A 20,225-nucleotide genomic window follows, 5' to 3' on the forward strand; every position below is an offset into this window, starting at 1 on the left:
ATTTTCCATCCACATAGCAGAACTCTGAAGGCCATGTTTGATTCCATGTTGGCTGCCAACTTTCTTTCAGACTGCTAAATTAAGGTAAACTAGTGCACTGTCATGATTAACTAGGTGTTTGTTGGCTTCTTTCATTTTCTGAAAGTTACTCCCTGTGGGATACCTCCAAGCTCGACAGAATGAGGCATTGGGCCAGACTAATGCTGCCAGAATGAAGGTCTGCAGATGAATGGATTAAAGTTTGGTGTCTGGGATGGTACAAGGTTTTCTGAATGGTGGGAATTTCTCTTGTGTTCGTTACCCAACTAATTCCTGAGTGGATAGTCTTATCCCTGAGCATTCCGTGTCTCTCTTCACATAACATCATTGCATGCCAGAGGCCTTGCAAAGTAGACTAGACTTTGGTACCGTTTTTCATTTTTATTCCTTAGACAGCAGCAGACATTTCCCTCCTCTTCCCCGCGCACCCCCCCCCCCCCCCGCCCAGTGGAGGTATTAGAAAGTCAAAGCTATCACAGGTCAGTGACCTTCCCTGTCCCTATTTAAAAGCTTTGGAATGACGAAGACAGGCAGTAGGCGTTCTGTGGGTATTTGATGATGATTGCTACCATGTGGGATTATATTTTCTGAAATTTTTAGAGAGGTTGGGACAATAAGTTATTTTTGTAGCAAGTTGTTCCCAGCTTTTTTTCCAGTTATTTACAGGAAGTTTTATTCAAATCAGAAGCTTGCTTTTTTGTTTCTGGTACATGAAAATCGTTTGACTTGTTTATTCTTCACATGTTGCAACACAAAGATGAATCTAGCAGTTAAACGCTCTCTGGCTTCCTTTGCATGTACTGAATATTTTAAAAATTGAGTGCTATTACCTATTTGGTGAAATTTTCTTCCTGGAAATATTCCATACCATGTAATAAGGTTATATTTTAATAAGCATTTTTTGTTTTGTTTTGTCAAGATTTTAAAACCCTTTCTGATGAATCTTGTCACTGTTTCTCATCTTTGCACATTTCTTTACCTTAGTCAGAGTTGAACCCAACTTGTTAGTCATCAGCCTGGACTGTTTATTTTCACTGACTGTGTTTCCCTTTTCTCAACAAGCTTTTGTTTTCCCACAGACTGTGATACCCTCGAAACGTAGACATGTTTATAATATCTTGTGTCAGGGGCATTAGGAATATTACCCCATAATGAGCATTGCAGAATGGATCCCGATGGGCCTCCTGTACTGTCCCAAATAAATTAAAAATAGTCCTTGTTAATGACATTTGTCAAAGGCAGTTCTTGCTAATTTCCACTTCCTTTTTAATCCCATGTGCCTTTTGCTTAATCTTATGAGAATTTGCATGCTGCATCTACACAATTTTGGTAACTTTTTAGGCCTTTCTTGAACCCTTGCTGCCTGCTCATTTTTATTCTTGTAGGAATGTAGTAACAAGGATGCCCTTCACATCCCCCCCCCCCCTCACGTGTTTCATCAATCACTTAGGGTTGGCCTGTATCTTGACTTCATCAACTCAACTTTTGTTCCAGGCACCTTAACTGCAAAAGCTGGATGTTTGTAGTTCTAAGATTTTTCGGTCCCCTCTGTGAAAGTGTGTTCCCAAACATAATCACCTCTGAATGACCAATGTCTTGGCACCTTGTTGCAGTTTGCCCAGCTCCAGAAATGTACTCTTGTGGTCTTTTCCTTGTTCTTTTGCTGTTGCTGACTTGCTTAGAAATTCTTTTAATCACTGTGAGCCCTGCTATTGAATCACCTGTAATACTTTATATTCATGTTTTCCTTGCACTGCACATTAAAAGTGGTTTATGAATGAGACTGGGCATTAATGAAATAGTGAAGATTAACTAACCTCAGTTGCTTGAATCTGGTCAATTGTGGGCAATGTCCTCAATTCTTGGTGTTGTGGGGACACTAGATGGAAGATGTACTGTTTTGAAATCTGCCCTGTGAATGGCTGTGTACTGAGGTTACAAAGTTCAAAGATGGTTACTGTGGTGACTGCTACATATTATTCCAGTATATCACTAATTCTAGATCTTTTTGTTCATGTGTTGAGAATGAGAGCACGCGCACGTTTTTAGCTGATCATCAATGTGAAGGATACAACACTGTCGTGACAGACTGTGTGTGCATTTTCCCTCAATTGTTTGTCTCTTCTCCTCCCTTAATACTGTATACCCCTTAGCATTTACAATAAACCGGCATCCCCCTTTTTAATACAGGGGGAGCAGACATCTCTGGGCTGTAGTTTCTCATCTAGCACCAGTTTTCCCAACGGTTTTGTCATAGGCCTGGGAATAGTTTGGGGCAACATTTGTAGCACCAGGTGATGGGATAACCTTTTTTTTCCAAAACACAAGGCAGTTTTTGTCTAGACAAAGACTTTCATATTCTGTGACTGTTTAATCTTCACAAATCTCTCCTTTCCATATGCCAAGTTTAAATTGTACTGTCCCCTTGCCTCAGTGCTGTCAGACTCTAATCCAAGGCAATAAAATGAGAGGCTGGATGAACACAGCAGGCCCAGCAGCATCTCAGGAGCACAGGAGAGATGCTGCTGGGCCTGCTGTGTTCATCCAGCCTCTCATTTTATTGTCTTGGATTCTCCAGCATCTGCAGTTCCCATTATCACAGACTCTATTCAAATCTCATTTCAGATTTGTTCCATCTGAGGAAGTTTTTGACTGAGTCAATTCTGCCTTGTTCCAGTTTGACACATTCCATCCCCTGATTCTGTGCTATTTTGTGAAACAATTAAAATGGTTTGAGTAGACAAGTTGATGCAAGACTTGCTTTGTGCTTTTTATTTGATGTTTTCACAATCCAGCCTTCACTGACAGACAGTAAGAGCTGCCGATTCTGGATTCAGAGATAACCAGGTGTGGAGCTGGAGGAACACAGCAGGCCAGGCAGTGCCAGAGGGGTTTTCCTGCTCCTCTGCTGCCTGGCCTGCTGTGTTCCTCCAACTTCACAGAGTATTTTGTGTTTCTGAAGAAGGGTCCAGACCCAAGATGTCAGCTTCCCTTCTGATGCTGCCTAGCCTGCAGTATTCATCCAGCTCTACCCCTTGTTTTGTCAGTATTTTTTGTTTTTTTTTTAAAGACTTTTGCGATCTGTTCTGATTTCATTTCTCACTTTGCTTTCAAAGCAGTGATCCATTGAATCACCAAAAAGCTGAACACTTAATTTATCCTTTTCCAGTTCATTATGTTTGAATGTCATCTGGAAAACAAAACTCAAGTATTATTTAAAATTTCAAATAATTAATCACTGAAGAACAAGGAGATGCTGAACCTTTGTGCATTTGGACGTTTCAAATTTTGCCAAGAAATGGAGGCAGAATTGGTATTTTGCACTTAACTATATATAGCCACAACTTTTAACATTGTGATGTTTTGATCACTTGAAACTTCTGATAGTCACTCTCCATTCACAATATGCTGTCAAGAGTGAAAATGGTAGCAACTATCAGAAAGAAGTTAGAAAAGTCTAAGCACAAATTCTGATCACTTTATATTCTGCACATATTTATTAACATGATCATGACAGTAAATCGTTAAGGTCTTTCCTCAGTCCCAGTATAAACCAGTAATGAGGTTAAACCTTCACAGTAATCATGACACGAGATCATGCTGCTTATTGTAGTGCCTAATTGAAGAGGGATCAAATGTTGGAGAACAAAGCTGGTGACATCATCTTTTTCCAATGGTTTAGCCAAGTGTATTTCTGAATAGTAATTCCTACCAGTTCCATGTGAGCCTTTCCCAATAAGGGATTGAGCTGGATTTTACAGTGCTAATGATAAAAATGAACGCACACCTTCCTTATCCCACTTAACTCCAAACTTGCAGTCAGTTTCTTTGTTTCGTAAGCAGAATAACGGCAAATCCAAACATTACTGGCATTCATTGCTCCTCAGAAGTGCCCTGTTGTGACTTCCACTACTCCTTTCTCCCTTGACCAAACCACGAACTGATAAAACTGTCTTTATTCTGTCTTCAGAAAAGTTGCATCATGATGATTGAACTTTCACTGCCCATAGCTGCTGCTTACATTGACCCCAAGGGGACAACTTGACATTCCACAAACTTAGAATTTTCCTGTAATAAAGTTGAGCACTTTAATTGTCTCAGCTATATTGTAACAGCTTTAACTGATCATTCATCTGACAGTGTAAATTAAAGATGAAAGATTTTGGTACTACTTTGTGTGTACTACAATGTGGTTGTATGCCTTGCTTGCTGACATTGTAATTGCTGGACACCTGTAGATCCCTTTCACTTGATGCCAGATTCTGTCAGGAAAGTGGCAATCCATGTCAAATATCAGCTCAGTGTTTGAGGACAGCTTTCCTTGTAGTGTCAGTTTGGTCTGAGTTTTGAGGTCCGGCAGAAATCAGCAACAATGTTGAAATTGTCATTTGTTAACATGTGACAGAGCTCATGTAAGTACTGTTTGTACAAATAGCCTGAATAACCCTAAAATGTCTGAGGCAGCTGAAACATGTGATAGTAATGTTTGAGAGGCATACAGGTTGGAAATAGAGGGATGTGGACCATGTGCAGGCAGATGGGATTAGTTTAGAATGGCATCATGGTTAGCACAGACATGGTGGGCCAAGGGGGCTGTTCCTGTCCTGTACTATGCTTCTATGTTCTATTGCTGGTGTATTATTTGGGTGGTGGGGAAGGTGCCCCTTTGAATTTTGAGTAATATTGCCCCAGCACCTGAAATTAACAGTCTCAATCAGACTGAGCGAATATTGAAAGTGAGAGGCTTAAGCCAGAAGACAGCTTGTAGAGAAATGTGAGAAAAACAAAACATGAAAAACCGACTTGAAGATGGAATATTTATAAAAGTTGTCTAGAGTCCTTGAAAATTTGGAAAGATGACTTGAAAGGTGGAGTCTTGTTCTGATGAAGGGTCTAGGCCCAAAACGTCAGATTTCCTGCTCCGAAGATGCTGCTTGAACTGCTGTGTTCATCCAGCTCCACACTTTTTGTTATCTCGGATTCTCCAGCATCTGCAGTTCCCATTATTGCTTGTCCTGATGTCATGTCTAGATGTCTCTACGTGGAAACCATTGGGTAGTCTGTAGAACATGACTTGTAATGGGCAACACAAGAATGTCAATGCTTCATGCAATAATACACTTGTTCTTTTCTCTGCTAGGTTTATGAAATTTTGAAAAGAACAACTTGCACCAAGGCAAAATACAGCATGGGTAAGAGATTCCTTCTCCTCTTAAGTGAAAGACACATTTGTTATGATTGATCTTTATATAAATGGCCACTAAGGCAGCCAATGGGACTAATGTACTATATGTCTGGGTATACACACTCATGAAGGCGAGTACCAATGCCAGTGAAAATATAATTTGTGTAGTTACATGCAACTGACCTGTGTTGTTGTTGTTTCATGGCAAAAATCTACTGCCATGTTTTGAAATTTTCAAAAGGAAAACCTCTTCATACATTACTTTCAGACCTGGGTTCCTTCAGCCCTTATCCAAACATCCGAATAGTTCAATTGTAATAATGAAGCTTTTATTACATGGCAAGGACTTCGCCATGTCATGTAATTCAATTCTCTCATGTTTACAACAGCATCTGTTTCCTCATAGGGATCACCAGTCTGATTGCCAGTGGAGTTTACACAGCAGCCTACCCTTTGCATGATGTAAGTAATACAGTTCCACAAGTCACCTAATGAACAATAAAATGTGTTACATTCCTTGGGGTACAGCCATATTGAGCAACTGTTGAACAAAGTGAGGTTTGTGTTACTAGACTCCATGAGACTTTTTGCAAAGTGTCAATCATGGACAGCAATGGTGGATCAAAGCTAGCTGGAACCCGAGCTCAGGGTCATATTAGAATGAAACATATAGGTCAAACAAAATAAAAAGATAATTAGTGCCATTTGATTCACGACTAGCAAAAACATAATCTAACTGCTGGCTTGAAGCTCTTCCAGAAAGTGATGGACATTTTGATACAGATTCCCCAAGTGCCCCTATTTAAAGATGACAATCCATATGGGCGCTTGGATTTTGGGGAACCATTCCATTCATTGGCCTGCTTTGCAGGGTGATGATCCACTGACTGCACCTCCATTTCTCCCCACCCCATCCCCAAACCCTCAATTCACTCAATACCTACAGTGTTCTGCCTATGTTGGTCTTGGGTTTTCTAACCAGCCTATTCAATTGCACCTGTCCTTTATGGGTAGATGTTAGGGGGAATCCTTCTCATGGGGTTGAGACACCAAGAGTCATGAACTTGTAAACACTTTTCTAGATTTATTCTTAATGTTTGGAGGTTAAGTTGCTGCATTATTTTTCAAGAAGGGGAGTAGAGACAACCCAGGTAATTATAGACCAGTGAGCCTTACCTCAGTTGTTGGAAAAGGTTATAAGAGATAGGATTTATAATCATCTAGAAAAGAATAAATTGATTAGGGATAGTCAGCACGGTTTTGTGAAGGGAAGGTCGTGCCTCACAAACTTTATTGAGTTCTTTGAAAAGGTGACCAAACAGGTAGATGAGAGTAAACCGGTTGATGTGGTGTATATGGATTTCAGTAAGGCATTTGATAAGGTTCCCCACAATAGGCTATTGTACAAAATGCGGAGGAATGGAATTGTGGGAGATATAGCAGTTTGGATCGGAAATTGGCTTGCTGAAAGAAGACAGAGGGTGGTAGTTGATGGGAAATGTTCATCCTGGAGACCAGTTACTAGTGGTGTACGGCAAGGGTCGGTGTTGGGTCCACTGCTGTTTGTCATTTTTATAAATGACCTGGATGAGGGCGTAGAAGGATGGGTTAGTAAATTTGCAGACAACACTAAGGTCGGTGGAGTTGTGGATAGTGACGAAGGATGCTACAGGTTGCAGAGAGACATAGATAAGTTGCAGAGTTGGGCTGAGAGGTGGCAAATGGAGTTTACTGCAGACAAGTGTGAGGTGATGCACTTTGGTAGGAGTAACTGGAAGGCAAAGTACTGGGCTAATGGTAAGATTCTTAGTAGTGTAGATGAGCAGAGAGATCCTTGAAAGTTGCCACCCAGGTTGACAGGGCTGTTAAGAAGGCATACAGTGTTTTAGCTTTTATTAATAGAGGGATCGAGTTCCGGAACCAAGAGGTTATGCTGCAGCTGTACAAAACTCTGGTGCGGCCGCACTTGGGGTATTGCGTACAGTTCTGGTCACCGCATTATAAGAAGGATGTGGAAGCTTTGGAAAGGGTGCAGAGGAGATTTACTAGGATGTTGCCTGGTATGGAGGGAAGGTCTTAGAAGGAAAAGGGGACTTGAGGCTGTTTTCGTTAGAGAGAAGGTTGAGAGGTGACTTAATTGAGACATATAAAATAATCAGAGGGTTAGATAGGGTGGATAGGGAGAGCCTTTTTCCTAGGATGGTGACAGTGAGCACAAGGGGGCATAGCTTTATGAGGGGTGAAAGATATAGGACAGATGTCAGAAGTAGTTTCTTTACTCGGAAAGTAGTAAGGAAATGGAACCCTTTGCCTGCAATGGTAGTAGATTCGCCAACTTTAGGTACATTTAAGTCTTCATTGGACAAGCATATGGACGTACATGGAATAGCGTAGGTTAAATGGGCTTGAGATCGGTATGACAGGTCGGCACAACATCGAGGGCTGAAGGGCCTGTACTGTGCTGTAATGTTTTATGTTCTATGTTCTACCTCCTTTTAATTTAAATCCATCTTTTTGCTTTTCTTATCCTTTTGGCCTCTTCAATGAGTGAGCAATTAATTGTGGGATGTTTCTGTTAAGTACACTCTTTGCCTTTCACGTGCCCTTTAATTAGCCACAGTGCAATATAAATTTGAAAGTTTTCACATTTTTAACCATAGTGAAACATAGTTTTTCTAAAAGAAGATGATTTACTTGTATGAATGGAAGAGGGGTGGAAAATGAATGCAATTCTTACAATATTAAGTCATTGCCTTTGCTGTCCTGTAGGGTCATTATGTAGGTGATTCAGCAGAGCAAAATGATAGGAAGGTAAGTGAAACTTTGAACTAATGCCTGTGCTGGTACTTTTAAATATTTGAGAGAATTTTTCTCAAGTTGAATTTGAGATACCTTAATCAGTTTAACAATTTATAGTTGTGTTGATTAAAACAATAGTCAACTTTGTTTTAAGTTGTGCTGCTTCACTATAGAGCATTTTGCCATTCTTCAGTTGATATGAATGATTCCACTATTGAACATATTTCCGTGAGTATGCTTCAGAGCACAGTTACATTATCTCAGTTGTGGTGGCATTGGTAGGTTTCAAAAACAAACGGAGCTATTTAGAGATAAAACTCAATGTTCTGGGTGGAAGGAAAATATTGTTTGGGCTCTCTAAACCAATGTTTACGACTGTATAATGTTAAAGTCCTTTGTAATCACCTTTGCTTTACAGAACTTTGTAATGTAATAGAATTCTATCTGTTCAATTTGAAGTTTTTACAGTATATTATGATGAGACTGAAAGGAGTAAGGATATTTTGACAGGAAGAATTGTTTTGAAGTTAGTGCAGGCTTTACTTGCTGTCTAACATGACCATAATTTGCTGCCAACATCCATTCCACCCCAGAGCAGCTATAATGTCATATGAGTTTTGTGGAGTGTAACACTGTTAATGTGTGGTGTCAGGAGACCTAACCTACAGTTGTTGGTAGGAAGTAGCAATGTGTGGTATTTCTCCCCTTTCCAGACATCATGAGTACCACAAAGTGCTGATTAAGATCTGAGCTTGTGGGCAGGAGGCAGAATGGATATCTATCTGGCTGAATGGCAAACGGAATGATACAGATAATAGAAGGGAAGGATGAGGAAGTGAGCATCAATGCTGGGACCACTTTTTTAAAAATAGTCATTCACGGGATGTGGTGTCAGTGTATAAGCCAGTAATTATTACCCATCCCTAATTACACTCAGGGCAATTGAGAGCCAAACACATCGAGAACCTGGAGTCAAATATAGGCCAGACCAGGTGAGGATCAGAAATATCCTCCTCTGGAGGACATGAGTAAATCTCTCAGGCTCCTCTGACAATCTGCATGGTTTCATTGTCATCATTACACTCTTAATTCCAATTTTCATTTTCTGGGTGTAGCCTAGTCAAATTAATAAAGGTGGTCTTTCAGGAATCTGTATTTTGATTTGAAGTTTGTCATTGCATCAAGATTCCACTTTCCATTAGACATCAGATCCATGAAACATGAACTGTATTTTCCTGGGGGAGTGTTCAGTGTAAACACTCCCCAATCCCTAAAGATAATTGAGTAAAAATCCAGATGATTTATTTATTGCTGTTGCATTCTCAACATTGCTGTCCCTGGCAAAGCCAATACTGTCTGTTTTGACTAGTGAACCACTTGACCACATCAAAAAAAATTCCAGTCTCATTCTCCTGTAGATTTGGAGAAACACAGCAGGCCAGGTAGCATTAGAGGAGCATGAAAGTTGATGTTTCGGGTCAGGACCCTTCATTTTTCTGAAGAAGGGTCCCACCTAGAAACGTCAACTTTCCAACTCCTGTGCTGCCTGGCCTGCAGTGTTCCTCCAGGTCCACACTGTTGTTTCTGACTTCAGCATCGGCAGTTCTTGCTATCTCCAAGTGATCGACAATCTCATTCATTCTCTAACTCCTTTTCTAATGGAATTCATCAGCATGTGCTTTCCACATTGAGATGCAACAGGGGGCGGTGGATGGGGGTGGGGGGGAAGAGAAAGATGGTGTTGGTGAAGGAAAATGAGGGAACGTTTTCAAGTCTCTAGCAACTCTCCATATTTTTGAAGAGTTCTTCAGTTCTGAGGAAGGGTCATTGGAACTGAAATGCTCGTTCTGCTTTCTCTCCAGAGATGTGCCAGACAAGGGTTTTCCCAGACATTTGTTTCTATTTCTGATTTTCAATTTCCGGTATCTGTAGCTGTTTGGGTTTGTTTTCTCCAGATTTTAAGCGGTGTCTCTGGATCTGTTTACCTCTAACACATACAACATCTATGAATCTATGTATTTTACTTTATTCAAGTGTTTTTCTGACTGCATTGACTCATCATTGGAGCTACAGTAGGTTGCTAAGTCCTCCGTGCCTGCACCACCAATTCAGTAAGGTTCTGGCTGTGGTCTCAACTCTGATTTCCTGTCTGTCTTCCTGTAACTTTTGATCCTCTTGTCTCTCGATAATCTGTCCATCTCAGCCTGGAATAAATTATGTCCCCTTGTTTTATTCTCGCATACCGAAGAAAACACCACCTGGTATCCACCCTAACCCAGCCCCCATTTAAATTCCCCATTTCTTCTGGACTCCAACGTGTACACACCAGACATTGTCAGCCTTTCTTCAGGGGGAAACCTTTCATCCCAGGAATGACTAAAGTGTACCTTCCCTGAACTGCTCCCAAAACAGTTGTATCTCTTTTCAAACATGAGAGCAAACTGACTCGGAAACAATTTTTAATTAATTCATTCATGTGATGTGGTCTTTGCTGGCTCAGCCAGCATTGCTGCCCATCCCTAATTGCCCCTTGAAGGTGGTGAGCAGCTGTCCATGCAGTGGGAATCCAGGATTTTGACCCAGCGACAGTGAAGGAACGGTGATATATTTCTAAGTCAGGATGGTGAGTGGCTTGGAGGGGAACTTGCAAAGGGGTGGTGTTCCCATGTATCGCATGATGTGTCCAATTTAATAATTTGCTTGTCTCTCAGCATTTGAAAACTTAAGCCATAGTCCGATTGTACAAATCGGTTTCTACTGACTCTGAAGCTTTGGGTCTACATGTTGGTAATTGCCTCTCCTGCACCAACACACCGTAACAATGTTTTCTACAGTTTCAGTGTGTTGTTGGGTTGGGGGTGCATGGAGCAGGGGTGTGGAGAAGCAAGATGTCAGTTTTCAGCCAGTGCAAGGAACTTCCATTGTATTGTTGTTTGTATCCATTATGGCATCTTGATTATAAGTTTCCCTATTTCACTGATTGGGACAAGCTACACTCACACAGCCAGCTGGAGGCATATGGATTTTTGTTCCTGAGTTATCTCTTCAGTAAAAATCTGGACTCCCCATTGACTTGAGAATTGACTTGACAGTGAGACCACTTACGTGTGGCAAGAAATCATGTTCCAAATGTGGGCGCAGGAGCTTTGCATTGATGTAAGATGAGTCTGTGCCCTCGCTGTTGGATGATCGTGTTCAGCGGAAGAAATTATTGTTCTGTATGTGTGGTATTGAATCTAAGTTGTCATTTCGAATGTCTCAATTAGACCACTCTTAGACTCCAGGAACTACAAGCCACATTGCCACAACCAGCCTATAATTCAATTGTTAAAACCCGACTGCTCTTTCCAAGAGCAATATGTTAAACCTGCATTGCTGTGTCTCCAGCTGGACTCCATTTGGAACATAATCTGGCTCAGATTCTTCAGCTGAATTATACACATGTCTGGTTTGTATGGTATAAAAAGAGCCACGTTTATGCTGGAGCCTGGGCTCCAAACTCCCAGTAAGTGTCAAAGGCAAGTCTGCTTCTGCTAGGCTGATTCACTTTATAGCCAGTTGCAAGCCATCTTGCCATTCATTAGCATGAGGTGGGCCTTCCAAAGACCAAAACCCCCTCCACAACATGTGGGACCTTCTTCCAGCTTAGACCCTGTTTGTCAATTAAATGGCTGCCTGAGAGCCTATTGTGACCTCGCGATGCCACCAGGTGTGGCCATTAGAGGGGCTCTATGTAGTCATCTCCTAGATCGAGCACTGGTCTGAGTGCCATCTGTCACTGCCAGGTTGTGCCCTAGCATTGGGAAAGGGGTCACTATGTCCTGGCATGTGAAGCAAGATAAACGGAGATAAATGGAGGGGCTTGTACTTTGAAGCAGACCTTCAATGGGCCTGACAGCAACGCTGCTTGCTTGATCAGTTGTTTTCCAGGTTTGACCTGACAGTGTGAGCACTGTGCCAGCCTCTCCCACCTCAAGTAAAATCCTGATGACAGAGGGACGCGGCTCTTAATGGCCATTTGTTTGGCCACTTAAGGGTCACGGAAGTGCAAGGACATACCCCGTCCCCCATCCCAGTACCTGGTAAAATTGCAGTAAGGGCAGGTAAGCAACAGCGACTGGTGTGGCCATCAATTTTATGGCATGCTCTTGCTGCTATCCCAACTCCTGGGATAAGGATTCCTCTTTTAGAAATCTGTATCATATGATTGGCATAATCATAAGTGCCACTACCGTGTGTGACAAGGCTATTTGGCCCATCAAGTCCACACCGACCTTCTGAAGAGCATCCTTTCAGAGTTCACCTTGATCCAGCAATGTACAGAGCCAAATATTCTGGACCTCCTATCTCCGAACAAGGGAAAACAAGCCGTTAATGTTGCTTTTGGAACTGAAAGGGTGGCACGGTGGCTCAGTGGTGCGCAGTGCTGCTTCACAGTGCCAGAACACTGGTTTGATTCCACCCTTGGGCGACTGTCCGTGTGGAGTTTGCACATTCTCCCCGTGTCTGCGTGGGTTTCCTCTGGGTGCTCCAGTTTCCTCCCACAGTTCAAAAGATGTGCGGGTTTGGTGGACTGGCCATGCTAAATTGCCCGTAATGTTCAGGGATGTGTAGTTTAAGTGAATTACAGGGGAATGGATCTGGGTGAGACGTTCTGAGGGTCAGTGTGGACTTGTTGGGCCAAGGGCCCTGTTTCCACACTATAGGGATTCTATGAAAGCCCTGACAGATGACGAGTCTGCTGACTATCTTAAAAATCTGGATAAAATCAATTCAATATTTGTGAAGCTAGACTTTCGAATTGGATCATTCCCTATCCTAACACAAGAACTGACTCAGACCATTCGCCAGTTTCCAAGTAGATGTGGTGGTGGGAGGGCATGGGAGGTGTTGGTGGCAGGAAGGAAGGGAGTATAGTTGAGATTCCCTGCCAGAGCTAGGTAAGAGTGTGGCATCTACGTCTAATGACCATGTTCTAACCCAGGAGTTAAAGCTTGGAATAAATGTGACCTCTACAGTGCCCAGACAATGCCCTGTTTTTGGCATGAATGTAAGCCACGTGGCACCAGAGAATTCGAAGCATTGATGCAGAAAGCAAAGGCCAAAACGAGGCATTTACCAGCATGAGAAGACTATAAGGTGAAGGAGCAGAACTTGGCTGAGCTCATTGAGCCTGCTCCACTATAAAATGATTGAATTTTGTATTTAACTGAGAGAAGTGAAAGAGTCCTTGCCTTCATTTTAAAAAGTCAATAATGAGGGTGAGAGATCAGGATTGGTTAAAAGTCAATAGAGATGTAATTGCAGACATTTAAAGGGATATTACAGAATGAACAGAATCCATTCTTTCCAATGAGGTAAGAAAATTGAGGGATCTCCCATCAGTGGTTAACTGGAAATGTTGGATTGTTTTTCCTTTCAGGGTGATACAATGTAGAATTGTTCAGGTGACGTGCTGGAACATTGCATAAAATGCCGCAAAGAATGACCGTAAATTTAATGATGGAAAAGTTAGTGAGGTCAAGCTATCCAGAAATATCAAAACTAATAGATTTTTCTGTAAAGAATTAAAGAAGAGTTAGCAGGGCTCGTTCAAGACTCTGACTGGTGAATTCAAATATGCAGCACCGCTGTTTTGTTATGGAAAGGCAAATCGGGGCAGGATTATACACTTAATGATAAGGTCCTGGGGAGTGTTGCACTCCGAGGCCCCCTTATTCAGCAGCTCCTCAAAAGTGGAGTCATGGACATGGTGGTGAAGAAGGTGTTTGATGCGTTTGGCTTTGTGTCAGTGTTAAAGCAGTTGGGAGGTTATGTTGCAACTGTACAGGACTTTGGTTAGGCTGCTATTGGAATATTGCATTCGATTCTGGTCTCCAGCTATAGGAAGGACATTGTGAAACTTGAAAGAGTTCAGAAAAGATTCACAAGGTGGTTGCCAGATTTGGAAGGTTTTATCTGTGTGGAGACGCTGAATAGGCTGGGGGCTATTTTCATTGGAGCATCGGAGGTTGAGGGGGTGACCTTGTAGAGGTTTATAAAATCATGAGGGGCCTGGATAGGGTGAATGATCAGGTCAATTTCCCCAGGGTAGGGGAGCCCAAAATTAGAGGACATGGCTTTCAGGTGGAGGCAGTGGGGGGGAAATATACAACGGACCTAAGAGGAAACTATTTCACACAGAAGGTGGTATGTATGTGGAATGACCTGCCAGAGGATGTGTTGGAGGTTGTGCAGTTGCAACATTTAAAAGGCATCAGGATGGGTAGATGAATAGGAAGGGTTTGGAGGGACATGGGCCAAATGCTGGCAAATGGCACTAAATTAGTTTGGGATATCTGGTTAGCAAGGATGAATTGGATTGAAGTGTCTGTGTATGTTGCTATCCCTATGAAAACAAGGGAAGGTAGATGAATTAAGTGGGTATTTCACATCAATCTTCATCAAATAAGATACAAGTCACATCCCAAAAGCTGCAGTAAATTGGGAAATGGGAGGAATTGATGGAAAAAGTTCGAAACCGGCAGGCATAGTCAACATTAGCCTTGTGACGAGTAATCAGTTTAACCAGTCTATTGATCTTTTGAAGAAGTAGGATGTGCAATGGAAAACAGGAATTGGTGAATGTACTGTACATGTTTCTGGAAAGCACTTTTTTTGGTGGGATGCATGTTGCCAGTAGAGTGTTTGCACCCAGTACCCATTGATTGCAGTTTAGCTAGACCTCCTTGATGCCACACTCGGTTAAATACAGCCTTGATGTTTGAACCAAGGCAGTAATGAGGACAGGAGCCGAGTAGCTCTGATGGAACTCAAACTGGACGTCAATGAGCAGGCACTGCTTGATAGCCACTATTAGTGACACCTATCACTTGTGATCAAGAGTAGACTGGGGTGAAAATTATCTGGATTGGATTTCTCCTGCTATTACGTACAAGACATACCTGGGCAATTTTCCACATTGTCTGGTAGATACTAGTGTCGTAACTACTGGAACAGCTTGGCTAGGAGAGTGACTAGTCCTGGAGCACAAGTCTTCAGTACTATTGCTGGAATGTTTTCGGGGTCCATAGTCTTTGCAGTATCCAGCATCTCCAACTGTTTCTTGATATCACATGGAGTGAATGCAGGCTGAAGCCTCTAATGCTGGGAACCAATGGAGGAGGCCGGGGTGGATCATCCATTTGGCACTTCTGGCTAAAGATTGCTGCGAAAGCTTCGGTCTTATCTTTTGCACTGATCTACTGGGCTGTTGCATCAGTGAGGCAGGGGGTGTATGTGTAGCCACCAACTCCAGTGAGTTGTTTAAATGTCACCACAGTTCATGATTGTAAGTTGCAGGACTACAGCGCTTGGATCTGATCCATTGGTTGTGGGATCCATCTGGTTTTATTTCATTTCTTTAAGCCTTTACAGTGATTGGTACAACTGAGTAGTTTGCTGGGCCATTTCAGACGGCAGTTGAGAGTCAACCACATGCTGTGGGTTATGAGCCACCTGCAGGCCTGACCAGGTGAGATGGCAGGTTTCCTTCCCTGAAGGACATTAGTGAATTTGATCAAATGTCCTAGCAAAGGTCATTGCCAGAAATATAAGCTATGCTCTGGGTGTAACGCATTAGCAAGGAAAGAAGATTGGTTGGCTAACAGGAAGCAGTCGGTGAAATGCATCTTCAGGTTGGCAAGATATGACCAGTGTGCCATTGGGGTTTGTTCTGGAACCTTACAACTTTATAATTTACTTCAACCTTTTAATCCAAGCCATTTATGTATGATTGTCAGAAAATTTGGCAATATTTTGCTGTCTATTTTGGTAAGCAGTGAAGAGAACGCAAGCAGATTACATAGAGAAGGACAGAGTGGGCAAAGATTTGGAAAATGAAGTACAGCGTTGCAAAATGTGAAATTGTGCATTTTGGCAGAAAATACGTGATAAATGGTGAAATGCTGAAGTTTGAGATGCAGAGAGATCTGGGTGCCCCAGTGCATGACATAGAAAAGGTTAGTATGCAGTTACAAGTCAGGGCGGCATGGTGGCTTAGTGGTTAGCACTGTAGCCTCACAACACCAGGGTGCGATTCCAGTCTCGGGCGACTGTCTGCGTGGGTTTCCTCCGGGTGCTCCGGTTTCCTCCCACAGTCCAAAGATGTGCAGGCTAGGTGGATTGACCATGCTAAATTGCCCGTGGTGTTCAGGGGTGTGTGGGTTATAGGGGGATGGGTCTCGGTGGGATGCTTCAAAGGGGCAGTATGGACTTATTGGGCCGAAGGCGCTGTTTCCACTCTGTAGGGAATCTATTCTAATTAGAAAAAGCAGTAAGATATTGCCATTTTATTGAGAGATTAATTGAATATGAAACTAGGGAGGTCATGCTTCAGTTATAAAGTACATTGGTGAGATCACTAATGGAAGTATTGTATATAGCATTGGTTACTGTTCTTTGAAGGAAAGCTGAAATGTATTTGAGGCTGTTCAGAGTTTTACTGGACTTGTATCTGAAACGGATGGGTTGTTTTGAGGGAAAATTAGACAGACTAGACTTGGACCTGCTGGCGTTTAGAATAATGAGAGGAAACTCAACAAAAGCATACCACCCTAAGGGATTTGGACAGGGGAGATGCAGGAAGGATGTTTCCTGATGGAGTATTTAAAATTGGGGGTGACCTTTAAAATTTGAGAGTTGCCTTTAAACATGACTCAGGTGAATTCTTTTTCTGAATCTTTGGACCGCTGTTCCTGAAAAGGGAGTGGAAGCAGAACTTTTGAATGCTTTAAGGTAGAGGTAAGTAGACAGTTGTTTAAACAACTGAGGGATGCAAGATTTTTGGGATCCGTGGGTATGTAGATTTCAGGTTGCACTCTGATCTGCAAAAATCTTATGTGAATGGCAGGAGAGGTTTGAGGGCTTGCTGCTGCTCCTCAGTGACTGCCCTTGACATCGAGCCTGTATTTGACAGTGACAAACACCCCCCTAACAAAAGGAGCCCAAGGGAATCTGAGAAAACTCTGCTGTTTAAAGTCATACCTGGTACATAGGAAGGTGGTCATGATTGTTGGAGGCCAGGCATCTCCGCTCCAGGACATTTCAGCAGGAGTTCTACAGGAGAGTGTCCTCGACCTAACCACCATCAGCTGCTTCATCAATGACCTTCCTTCAATCATAAGGTCAGAATTGGGAATGTTAGCTGATGCTGAACATTCTGTACAGCGTTCGTAACTCAAATGAAGCACTCTGTCCAAGTGTAATAGGATCTAGAAAATATCTAGGCTTGGGGTGATAGGTAGCAATAACATTTGTACCACACAAATGCCAGGCACTGACCGTTTTCAGTAAGAGGCAATCAATCTATTGCACCAAGTCACTCAAGGGTGTTACTATCACTTAACCCCCAGGATGTTGATAGTGTTGGTTTACCTCTGAACAGAAACTAAACTGAACTAATAGAAGATGTATTGTGGTCAGAGGCTTGTAATCCTACAGTGAGTAATGCCATCCCTCTTCATCTGCAAGGCACAGCTTGCGAATGTGATAGAATGCTCCCACTTGGCTGTATGGGTGCAGCTGCAACAACGCTTGAAGTTTGACACCATGTAATAGCAGCCTGCTTGATTGGCACCGCATCTACCACCGATGCTCAGCAGCAGTGTGTACCAGCTACAATGTGCACTGCTGAAATTCACCTGAGATTATCAGACAGCACCCTCCAAACCCACGGTTGTAGTTGGTTCTGCTGCAATGCAACAGTAGAGTTCCAGTGCAACATTACGTTATAGAAGATCACCATAGAAATAATGGGTCCTGTGGAGAAAGCTGGATTAGGGGCAGATCATCAAAAAAAAAATCACTCAAGCCTAATACAGGACAGCACAACTTGAATATGTGTTTAATTCCTATTTCATAATGAAATAAAAATACATTTTAACATCTTACCTTAAATGCCAAGAGGTTTTGAGGTTGTTGTGTTAATGCCGGGGCTGAGGGTCATCACCAGCATCAGCTTGAGGTGCAGCTGTTGCAGGGTTGGGGTGAAAAGTAGTCACTCCGGAAGAGGATGGCTGTAGGTCATTGTCGTCTGACTGTATCTTGGGGGTTGGCCTAAAGTCATCCAGCTTTTGCTGCTTTGCCTTTTACCTTCTTTCATGAAGCTGTTCATCGACCTTATTCCACAAACTGCTGTTCTGCTGCATTCTGCATTGTAATTGTTGTCCTCCAAGAGCTGCAACTTCTCTATTACCCTCAGGAAAGAAGACAAAACAAGTGTAAATCTCACATGGTGCTGCATCCTGGATTTCAGCTGCTTCAGCTCCCACTTGCCCCTTAGGGACAAGTTGTAGATCCGCTGTGGAGAGGTCCTCACAGTGGGACTCGAGCAGCTCTTCAACATCCCCACTCCCCACTACTCCAAATTGCATTATAGCCAACACAAGTTCGTATTTCAGAAATAGTGTTCCCCTATTTTTCAGTCACAAAAAGCCAATTGGCTTTGCCAGAACATGTTAGCAGAACCGACTATATTTTCTTCTAGAAGGACAAGGGCAGCAGATGCACCTCCTAGAAGATCCCCTCCAAGCCACTCGTCATCCTGACTTGCAAATATATCACTTCCTTCAGTGCTGGGTCAAAATCCTAAAATTCCGTCTCTAATGACCTGATGGGTCCACTTCGAGCGGGTGGACAGCAGTGGTTCAGGAAGGCAGTTCACTACCACTACCTTCAAGGGCAGCTAGTGGCAGGTGATGAACGCTGGTCCAAATCCCATGAATGAATTAAAGGAAATTTGTCACAATCCAGATGACATGTCCATAGATGAAGAGTCAGCATAACCTCTATGCAAAAAGGGTTAATGGCAGTGCAAGCATTTCTTACACATGACCAATGGGAATACTTGTACCCATTGGAAACGGTAATGGATGATTCAGCAATCCCTGCCAAACAGCACATACTCTGGCTTGGAGATTCCATGTCTATGACTGAAGTCTTTCTACATAACCACTCCCATCAGTCATTGCAGATATTCCATGTTGTGTACACCATGGACCTAGAAATGAGCAGCCTACGGTAATCCCATTACCATTTAACAACTAAACATCCAATGGAAAGGTTCAGTCCAACAGCCAACTTTAATGGCACATGGAAACCAGCAAAATTGTCAGTATAGAATCTGTAGGCTGAAAGACCACCTCTGTGCTGTGATCCTATAAAATTGTAGGAACATAACACTTAAGTTAGGATTAGACCATTCAGCCCTTCGCACCTGTTCTAACAGTTATTATGATCCAAGTTGTGATCACGACTGCACTGCCCTGCCTGCCCTCACTTCCCTGGTCTCTCAGTAACCTATCTAAATCAGACTCAAATAGATTTAAAACCAAATTGCTGGAAAAGCTCAGCAGGCCTGACAGCATCTGTGGAGTGAAGCAGAGTTAGCGTTTTGGGTCAAGTGACCCTTCAGTCCTGAGGGCAGGGTCACTTGACCCGAAACATTAACTCTGATTTCTCTCCACAGATACTGCCAGGCTTGCTAAGCTTTTCCAGCAATTCCAGTCGATGTTTCTGATTTATACTATCAACAGTTGTTAAACACCCACCCTGCAATACTCCCTGCTGAAGAGAATTCTATGTTCAACTAACCCTCAAAACCAATAAAAAGCTCCCTGTCTGTGTCATAAGAGAGACTTCCTTTTCTTGTCAAGAAACATTCCCCCAGGTTTTACTCTGCCCCACAAGCTGGACTGCTTTCCTGGTATCCACCTTATCCAGTCTGTTCTATCAAATGCCCAGAATAAAGACTGTAGCGAGGGCAAACTCCAAAAGGTGTGATGATAGGGGCCAAATTGGAATCACTGTGCAACTTAAAAGAAACTATCCTGTTGCAAACGGAATCAAGGGTTACGATAAGGCAACCAAACTAGCACTCAGTGTGCATCAGCTTCCAACAAAGATCACTAAATCTGGGTGGATAAGCAAGACACCGATGACTTTCAGAGATTTCTACATAGTACAGTTGTGCAGTAATTCATTAAGACATGTAGTTTTCTTGTGTTATTTAGTCTGATTCTTTATCCTTAATGGTTAGGTGTAAAGGGATTTTGTGATGAGGGAATGTGTTTTAAGCAAATATATCCTTCTGTACTACCTCATTGGGACATTGTCTTAGTCCTGCCTCAAGAAGGAGGAGTGGCATCCAATAAACTCCTCGGAT

At 42.5% G+C, this 20,225-nt stretch overlaps 1 protein-coding gene across 2 annotated transcripts in view; it reads left to right on the forward strand.

Annotated features, from left to right (window-relative positions):
* Positions 1 to 20,225, forward strand: part of ano1a (anoctamin 1, calcium activated chloride channel a) — a 208,274-nt gene that overhangs the window by 69,153 nt on the left and 118,896 nt on the right. For both annotated transcript variants that reach the window (XM_059652199.1, XM_048545941.2), the window contains 3 exons: positions 5,180 to 5,231; positions 5,631 to 5,686; positions 7,994 to 8,035. In XM_059652199.1, coding sequence (XP_059508182.1) covers positions 5,180 to 5,231; positions 5,631 to 5,686; positions 7,994 to 8,035 — 150 coding nt within the window. The remainder of the gene's footprint in view (positions 1 to 5,179; positions 5,232 to 5,630; positions 5,687 to 7,993; positions 8,036 to 20,225) is intronic.

The sequence above is a fragment of the Stegostoma tigrinum genome, chromosome 17, assembly GCF_030684315.1.
Source record: "Stegostoma tigrinum isolate sSteTig4 chromosome 17, sSteTig4.hap1, whole genome shotgun sequence".
NCBI classification, from domain to species: domain Eukaryota; kingdom Metazoa; phylum Chordata; class Chondrichthyes; order Orectolobiformes; family Stegostomatidae; genus Stegostoma; species Stegostoma tigrinum.